General features: G+C 32.6%; 1 protein-coding gene across 1 annotated transcript; it reads left to right on the plus strand.

Annotated features, from left to right (window-relative positions):
* The first annotated feature begins 3,356 nt into the window (after positions 1-3,356).
* Positions 3,357-3,777, plus strand: LOC139877787 (small acidic protein 1). Its single transcript, XM_071865208.1, has one exon. It carries the CDS (start codon positions 3,408-3,410, stop codon positions 3,600-3,602), a length of 195 nt encoding a protein of 64 aa, XP_071721309.1. The 5' UTR covers positions 3,357-3,407; the 3' UTR covers positions 3,603-3,777.
* The last annotated feature ends 6,379 nt before the right edge of the window (positions 3,778-10,156 follow it).

Consider the following 10,156-nt stretch of genomic DNA (forward strand, 5'->3'; position numbering starts at 1 on the left):
TATATATATATATATATATATATATATATATATATTAATAATGATAATAATAATAATAATACTAATACTAATAATAATAATAATAATAATAATAATAATAATAATAATAATAATAATAATAATAATAATAATAATAATTGGATAATAATAATAATACTAATTATAACTTTAACGATAATAACGATAGTAATAATATTTTTTTTAATGATAAATCTCTTTTATTGATAAAGATAATAATAATGATAATAATAAGATAAAACTAGAACGACGATAAAAACGACGATAATAATAATCATTTTTAATAAAAATATCGAAAATTCAATTGATTATAACTTCTAATCCGTTCATCGAAACCATTCGATATCTAAAGGAAAAGTTCTTAATTTATCGCTAGCTTTCCAAGGACATGAATATCTTATACCTTATCTCAACCGCAAGTGTAACTAATTCAAGATTCAACCTAACCTGTCTAAGGGCAATATCAAAAGTACAAGCATGCATAATCCTAAATACTCGAGCACTAGTCAGGGATACACTATTAGTATGTAAAAGTTAAATTATGAGTACTCACGTATCAATATTGAGATTCAATATTGCAGGAAAGGTACGTAGACGCAACAAAAATGATAAACACTATATTGACCTCACGAGCATACCCATGAACCATACTCAATCACCTTCATAGCTATAACCCATAATTTCCTTAATCCTATCCTACTCGAAAAACAATTTAGAAATTACTCGGATAGCACTCCGTCGTAATATTTTATGTATACTAATAATATCTTGAAATAATACGGAGTAAATATATATATGTAAATCGATTGAGAGAGTTTAGAGAAAAATATTTTCAAGTTTCTATGAAATAATGAAACCTATTGAATTATATTTATAATAGATTTTTGAATTATTAAAGTGAATTATTAAAGTGTGAATTATTAAAGTATGAATTATTAAAGTGAATTATTAAAGTATGAATTATTAAAGTGAATTATTAAAGTTAAAGTAAAGTAAAAATAAAGTAAAGGTAAAGTTTAAGTATAGTAAAAGTATAAAACTATGTACGTATAATACGCGTATAAATATATATAATATTAATTTAAATCGTTATATATATTTAATAAAATAAAATATAAATATCGTTATCTTTATCATACTAGTTAAGTAATGAGTTGTCAAAAGTGGTTCTAGATATTTATAAAAGTTATATACGTTTTAAAAATAAAGTTCTTTTTAAACTGAAAACGTTTTTGTACGTTTGAAACTAAATAGATCAATCGAGTCTTTATGAGATTCAATCTTCCACTATCCTTTGTCTAGTTCTCAATGATTGACAATTTGTTCTTATTTATAAATCACTTTACCATTTTTCGAATATTGTTAAAATGGAAAGATTTCTCAAATTAACGTGGGCCTTTCAACAGAGACTTGTAATCATAATTCAATATATCTGATAATTCAATCATTTGATATTATCTTCTAATTCCATTGATAAATATTTTGAAACAGATACAATCATATAAAGTATTTAATCTAATATTTTGTTTACGTTTCAAGTTATAATATATATACACATATACATATATAATCATATTCGTTTAATGGTTCGTGAATCGTTGGAACTTGGTCGAGGTTGAATGAATATATGAACATAGTTTAAAATTATTGAAATTTAACTTAACAAATATTGCTTATCGTGTCGGAAACATATAAAGATTAAAGTTTAAATTTGGTTAGAAATTTCCGAGTTGTCACATTAACGATCCTCGTTTTTTTTTTGTTCAATATCAAGCCCAACCTATCACAGTTGCTTGTTGGCCTAATTGGAATTTAAATCCTAATGATAATCTAATTTAAGGTGTTGGTGTATTGATGGTGACTGGAAGTCAGGGGGTTCAACTCTCATTCACTCCACAATATTTTCTTTAAGGTTACCCTCCTATTTCTTATACGTCTTGCATTCAAACTCACCCGAGGTGGGTGTACCACATGCGAAGCCCATATAAATTCGTCGTGGAGTTTCCTGTGGGGTGGTAGGACTCTATTGGTTCATCCCATAAAATGATCGGGTGAGTGGGTTCTGGCATCGCGTTTGGAACCTGTGACATTTAACCGCCATAATAATAATAATCAAGCGCATAGCTCAATGTGGCTCACACATGCAAGTCCAATATTGGCGCACTATACCTATATGTCGTGTCCTCTAAATGCATAAAGGGTAAAGTTGCGCATCATTTGCGCCTATATCATTTGATGCGGCCTTTGACCTGGTCTTCGTTTTATCTTGTTGACAACGTGATAAGATCAATCACTTATTAAGTTCCCTTAAAAGAACGTATCTTAGTTATGAAAAAGATTACAGTTATTAGGGGATAAGATCCTATTCAAACCCTAATTGACAGCCAATAAATACAGGGCTCTAAAACCCTAAAAGATACCACGTTAAATACGTTACATAGCATACTCGTCGTACGTGTGGAGTGATGGTTTAATAATAGTTTGTACGTGCGCTTGTTGAAAAAGAAGCAATGTAAGGTTATATTTGAATATAAGGGTGCGTTTGATAAAACTGAATGATTTAGCGCTGAATGGTTCATAATCTGAATGGTTCAGAGTCTCTGAATGAATTTAGTTCTAAATGACAATAAGTTGTTTGATAATCATTTTGAATAAACAATATGAATCAATTAAATCAACTTGTTATCGAGTAACATTAACAAAAACTTCGATATACTTATTTGATAAGTGTGTAGGATACGGTTGAAGAAGAATATTACACACAATTTAGCCTCTTAATGGTTAATATAGTGTTTTAACTCTGAATGGTTCAGCACTGAATACTGAACCATTCAACATCATATCCCATTCAGAGGTTAGAAACAAACACACTGAATGCTGAATGGTTCAGCATTCAGTGCTGAACCATTCTATTAAGAGGTAAACAAACGCACCATAAGTTTGTGGACTGAATCTGAATATGATTTATATAATAAGTATATAATAAGTCAGTTATTAACATAATTTGATTTTTTCATATTAAATAGGATAACTTAATATAAGATTTAGAATATAAGTTGATAAATATGTGATTTTATAAGTTAAAATGAACATATATGATATTATCAGGTTTAGACGAATAAATATGTGATTTGGATGTGAACCAATATGTTAAAACCCCTAATTTAAAAGTATAATAATATATTTATATTTATATTTATCAAAAATAAAATAAAATAAATAAAAATCAAGGAGGTCGAATATCTTTAAATTCTAATTCTGAAGGGTCCAAACTGTTTCTTCAAATAGATACGTAGTATAAAAACACCAATTCTGTAACTTAGCATTCAATAACCGGAGAGGTTTCGGAACCCGAAACCGAGAACATTCGAGAAGAGAACAATCAAATAATGAAGCCAATGCCGGTAGATCTGTTCGGAGAGATGGAAGAGCAAGGATCAACGGTAGCTATGGACGTTGATGACGTGGACGCACTTGATATTTTCGGAGAAGGTCCGCTTGCCTCCATGGATCACCACCGTCTCGCCGATTCCGATTTCTTCAATTCCTTCGAAGACGATTTCGATGATGCTGATATCAACTGATGTTAATTGATTTCTCAAACTTAATATTTGTACCGTCCATTATCGTTCCGTATTTTGTTTATCTTAATGTCCGTACGTATTGGCTGCTTAATACTCCGTACTGTTTTCGATTATCAGCAATTGTTGCTTGCTTCGTATGTTATGAATTTTAGTATCTGTTAACTGTTGCGTATTTAATTTAAATTTAGGTTTTGTGCGTTTCTGTGTAGTGATTTAGGGTTTCTAGGGTTTTATGATGAAATTAGTGGAGATTAATTGTTTAATTTTTGTTATTTACATATGAATCAGGGCTTGAATTACTATACTTGGAACGGATTATGTTAGAATCATAGATTCGTTATGAACATCTGATTTTTAGGGTAAACTATGTAAATCAAGGTCTAGGTTGTGTATATTGCTTAGATGAGCAGAATATTGTGTTTTAACATAGCTAATGATACGAATATTCGAGTATTTTAGGATGGTTAATAATGGTTTAAGCTTTTCAACTTAATTTAAGCTGTTTCACATCTATTAGAGAGCTCCCAATGGAGACATGTCTCCAGGCAAGTCCTCAGCGCCACATCAGCGCCACATCATCACTTTCTTCCCACTTCCTTCGCAGGACTAACCCCAGGACTAAACACTCCCAACCATGACACTCCTTCCTCAAATAAATTAAACTCACTAAATTAATTAATTATTGTATTGTACAATTTTTAAAACACAATGTACAAGTCTATTTTTTAATCCATCCGTCCAGCAATATGATTGAAATGGACGAGTATGAGAACGAAGGCCTGGACTAGCACCTGGACTAGCACCTGGACTAAGTGCTGCCATTGGTGTCCTCGTGGACTAGCAGCTGGGCGATGGGTTGGACGGATACATTGGGAGCACCCTTATAAGAGTCAGATTATTGAGTTTTGATAGAGCATAAGAAAGTCAAAACACTAACATATAAGGAAGTTGTGTGCTGGATCCTGTATGCTTGCAGTTAGTTATCATTAATGGTTTGTCAGATGAAGAATCATATAGTTGAATCTTGTTTCTATCAATATGTTTATTCGATCTGATTACACCGGCTCAAATTACACATTTGAACGTTTGATAGCATTGCAAAGTACTTACTCCTGCTTGTTGCGTCTTTTTATATATCTTTTTATATATCTTTATGTATTATTTTTTTTTTTTCGTTTAAGCCAACAAGCAGGTGAATGTTACTTGCAGAATGGAAATAGTATCCACATACTTAAATCAAGCGGTTACATATGGTCTATCAATAAGCTTGCTACTTTGAGACTATTTATATGTTCCTTACTGAGACTTGTGTCAGATTTCACCATGGTTATAGTGTTCTGGGGTATGGGAAGTAGGTGGCATTGTTCTTATTTAATTAGTGCATATCACCACACTATGGTCACATAGATTTTTGTTGTTGCTTGAAAGAGATAAACATGATCAAGTAACTGCATATCTATTGTAAATTTATAGGGTCTTGTACTAGATTGGTGTTATATAGGGTCTTGTACTAGATTGGTGTTATAATGAAGATTGTGCCTCTAGGGATTTCATGCTACTTGTAATAAGCTTTAAGCCATGGCTACAATTACGTGATGACTTTTGATGAATGCAAGTTATAAAATATGAGCTATAAGTGGTTACTTATGCATATTTTATACCTTTTGCCATACAGATGGTAAGTTGGTATGTTGCTTATCGGCATTGACTGCATTGTTGCAGGTCATTTGTTTCTTGCAGAACATTGAATATAAGGGTCTTATTATCATGTTCTGTGAAAGAACGATAGTGCATAGATTAGTCGTTTGTCACCAATTTCTGTAGTTTTGTTTAGTATATTGACTAACCTTTCATATCTCTTTGTAAAGTGTTATGAATGCTACATGCTTAGTCGAAAGCCCCATGGTTAGTTCTTTATCCAAAAAAAAGCCCCATGGTTAGTGTTACGATCCCACATCGCCCAAGTATGGGATTGAGTGATGGCTAAGTCAAGGTGTCCCCTCCTCCTTCAAGCTAGCTTTTGGGAGTGAGTTCTACACTTGGGCTTATGGCTATGTCGAGCTATCCCTCGATTCTTAAGTGAATTCAGGGTTAGTCTCGGGTCTCCTCGATTCAAGTTATCAATTCAGGAAGATCATAACAAATGGTATCAGAGCTAGCCTCGCCTTTCGGACCCAACACTCGGAGTGGTGGCCTATGGAGTGGTGGCTTGGACCGAGAGAGGGTGTCAACCGTGACCAACATAGCCGTGACCAACGAGGACGTTGGCTCATTGAGGGTGGGGTATTGTTACGATCCCACATCGCCCAAGTATGGGATTGAGTGATGGCTAAGTCAAGGTGTCCCCTCCTCCTTCAAGCTAGCTTTTGGGAGTGAGTTCTACACTTGGGCTTATGGCTATGTCGAGCTATCCCTCGATTCTTAAGTGAATTCAGGGTTAGTCTCGGGTCTCCTCGATTCAAGTTATCAATTCAGGAAGATCATAACAGTTAGTTCTTTATCCAAAAAAAAGCCCCATGGTTGGTTGATATAGCGGAAAAAGCATGTTAGTTTTGTTGCTTATTTCTGCATGTGGAAATTAAGCTGAGTAGTTGAGTATCTGAATCAGTTAGAGAAATTGATGATGTATGTTGTAAACATGTTATACGTATTAAGGTATACTCTAAACGACTTGAGAATCAAATTTGTAGAGAAATAAGAACTGTTGACCCGGTTCGACTTTTGTCCAATTCAAGTTTGGTAAACTCCCACTTAAATATTATATATATATATATATATTTTTTTTGAAAAGCAAGTATATATTATTGTTATTAAAATGGATAACAATGGACCTATGCATATCTATACAATGGGGCATATCTATACAATGGGGAATCGTGCTAATCTACAAATAGTCGAAAGGATGAGAGAATTATACCGATATATGGCAAGCAATAGAACTTGAAATCAAGCAGGGGGGGTGGGCTTAACAATGCTGAAGTCGACAACAAAGTTAAGAGCTAACAACCCATTTAATCATGCTCACCAATATAGAAACAATGCCTCATTTTCCGAACAAAAAAGGAGGAACAATGTGTATACTACTTAGCCGATTCCTAAACTATGCGGGAGAGTTGAGACATATAAATAGGGGTTGATTAGCCATTGTTGCCACTCGAGTGTCTTCTTTTTGGATCGTTTGGAAATCCAACTGATGCTTTGTGTTTGGATTTCGGAGAGGATAGTTGCGGGAACCCGTTCTTTCTTTGTGAAGACTTTAAGATTCTTATATTTTCAAATTATGTAACAAACGATCTATTTTGTGGCTTGTTAAATGGAGTTGCCGAGACCATTACTTGTGAACGCTTGGTTGTTAATTAATGCGTCTTCGATGGATGTGATTGATGTTTGTTGTTGGTTCCACCAGACAATGACAAGTTCCCATATTTGAATCGCTTTTGGACAATGAACAAGTATATGGTCGTTAGGGTTGAAATAGATAGACGTGGCATTGATCTTGACACCTTACTTTGTCCGCTTCGTCCGCTTTGCCACTTAAATATCTTTTATTATGCATGTAGATTAGTGTTACCAGTAGTTTTCGTAAATAGGCTTAATTTTTGAGGTTTTCTACATATTTGAGACTTATTTATTGGAGTTTGGATTTGTTTGCGTTGTTTGTGCATTCAGTTTGTTAGTTGTTTATGTAAATCTTGATTATTTGGATTCAGGACCATGAAATTTGAGGTTTTGAAATGGAATTGAGCCTCATTTTAGTTGATACAAGTATGATATGATTTTGCTTTAATATATGTATGTAATATGTAATGTAATATGTAATATGTAATGTAATGTATATGTATATGTACTAAAAAAAAATTATATATATGTACGACCCGAATTGGACTGATTAAGAATTTTGTACTCTATATCAAGCTTACTTGAGGTTTCTAGCTATAGATGTAATTTGATGATCCCAGTTCGTTGTGTATATAAATTGTTCATTCTCACATTTACAAATGTACGTCACATGTTGAATTTTGTATTCTATTAATCTACTACAAGTCTACAATAGGAACATCTGTTATAAATATGTAATCAACCAAAAGAGTTGCATATTCTCAATTACATAAGGCTAGCAAATCACGAACCATGTATCGTTAAGAAGTATAATGATGACAGTATAGTCGAAAGCAGGGAGTCCCGGAGGGGAACAAAGTGATTGACTGCTCAGGGTCCATGATTTTTAGACCCAAATTTTTTTTTTATATACAGATATAATCGGAGAGTTGAAAAGCAAAGAAACTATGGAAACACAACTGAAGCAGCGAATGCAAAACACAATAGGCTCAAAAACAACAATCAAAAGTCCCATAAAAAAATCAAAGTCCACTAGCATTCTAGCATAGTCGAAAGGGTCTTTTTAAAATTAGTTTATATTATTATTCGTTAGGGCGTAAGGGCTTTTTTTTTTCACATCGTTCTAGGCCCTTAAATTCTCGAGACAAGCCCTGGTCAAAAGCTTTCATAACCGAACTTGAACTCAAAAGCTAGGACTCATAACCTCTTTTGGCTTAACTTTTGGCTTACTATTAAACTACTGTTCTCTCTTTAATTAACCATGTAAGATTTTTTAGACGCTCAATACTTGGCTTAAGGATATGATGCTATTTCTCTAATTAAGTAAGAGAAGATTGGGATTATCAGTTGTTATTTAAAGGAAGTTATATCATATGTTTGAGGAATATATATCGAAATAAGTAATTTTTTGTTATTTTCGAGTTTAGCTCACCGAAACTTGAAATATTGAAAACTTATGAACCACGGACTACAATATACGGTTGCTTGCTTGTATCTTTCGCATGTAACCCCCACTTTCGCTATCGGACCATCTTTTTTGCTCGTTTACAGGTCTTTTATTCCATTCCAAAGTTTTGAATCGCGGTATTATTTCACTCCACTTGATATTAGATATTCAAAGATGGTCACTCCACTCTTTTAGCTAGTCACTCATTGCACGCTAATAGAATCTAAACACTTTCAAAGTGTGTGGGGTATTTTATTTTTTTGAATTTGGGTTAGTTCATCTTCAATCTTCGATTTATTTTTCCTTTCTAGTTGAAAATACACGGGAGATAAAACTTCATTTGTTCACTATTCTATAAATTTTAAAATAAATTCTAATTCTAAATATTGTTTTTCTCTTTGCAAGAAATCTGAAAAATAACTAACGTTAGTAGAATATTACGGAGTACTGTTTAATTATTCCGATTTTTTTAGCAAAAGGGATTATTTGTGTATGATAGAGGGATTATTTGGGCAAGAATTACAAATTACCGAGGTTAAACTATCTCGGTAAAAAAGTCATCATTAAATTATAATCAAGTTTTGAATAATTGATTAGATTAGATAACTATATTTTTGCGGTTGTCTTTCAATTTTGTATTTTGTTGTTATTCATATGCTTGTAGTTGTTGGTTTTGTTTCGGTTTAGGTAGGTTAAGCTTGGTATAGATAGTTTAATGGCAGTCGCTATTTAGGTTCGAGCCTCTTCGAAATTCTCTTTTGCGTTTCTTGTTGAATCCGTTTTCTTTTCAAAAAAGTGTTTCAATATTTATAAAAGTTTTTGTTATTTTCGAAAAAAAAAAAAATAAGTATATTTTAATTCTAATTTATATTTCCATAAAAGGGAAAGAGTATATAAGCTAGAAAGAGAAGTCGTTCCCTTCATCCTTGCTTCTCTGATCGTTGGGCGAAACACAAAACAAAAAACAAATTACTCAAATTAGCTTTTCCGGTCATCGGAGTATGGTATCGGACGACGGAAACGTTGCCGGAGCTATTTTTTCTCACTAATTTTAGTCTCTTACACCGTCATTGTCCTCTGCAACGTTTCTCCTAACAAATTTACATTCCATTGATTGATCATATGAAAAGATTGAAATATCATTAGATCTTTACACATTATTAAGGAGATCGATATAACTGATTTCAAATGGTAACTTCTCTTAATCCGATTTCAATAGCCCTAATTTTTGAAGATGTTTAGTAATTTCACTTTATTATCATTACTTTTGTTTAATTTTTTTAATTAGAAATTAATTAATTCATTTCTCTTATGTTTTGCTTATGTTATCAGTCCGCATTCTGTAATGAAATAATGATACATTCACTTTTTTTTTTTTTTTTTGTTTCTGTGTGGATATGGTATGGTATATGTATTTAAAAAAAAAATGTAATTATAAACAATTTGCTATAATCACTGTTGTAAACGGCGTTCGTTGCATCCGTTGCAACGCCCGTTACGGCGTTTTGGTGACTAAACCGTTTCGACCCCATCCCGTTTTCTTATAAGCCGGTCAACGGTTAAAAGTCAGGTCAAATGCGGGAAAAATTCGGTCAACGCCGGTCAATAGTCAGAAATTCTGTTAAAATCGGTCATAAGTCGGTCAAATCAATCAAAATTGACTTAGTTTAGTATTACATTTTGTATTATATTAACGCTAATAGCAATTATAGGTACAAACTTGTCAACGAAGGTTTTTTAGCTCTAAAATATGTGTAAATATATATTT

This window comes from Rutidosis leptorrhynchoides, chromosome 11, assembly GCF_046630445.1.
Source record: "Rutidosis leptorrhynchoides isolate AG116_Rl617_1_P2 chromosome 11, CSIRO_AGI_Rlap_v1, whole genome shotgun sequence".
Lineage (NCBI taxonomy): Eukaryota > Viridiplantae > Streptophyta > Magnoliopsida > Asterales > Asteraceae > Rutidosis > Rutidosis leptorrhynchoides.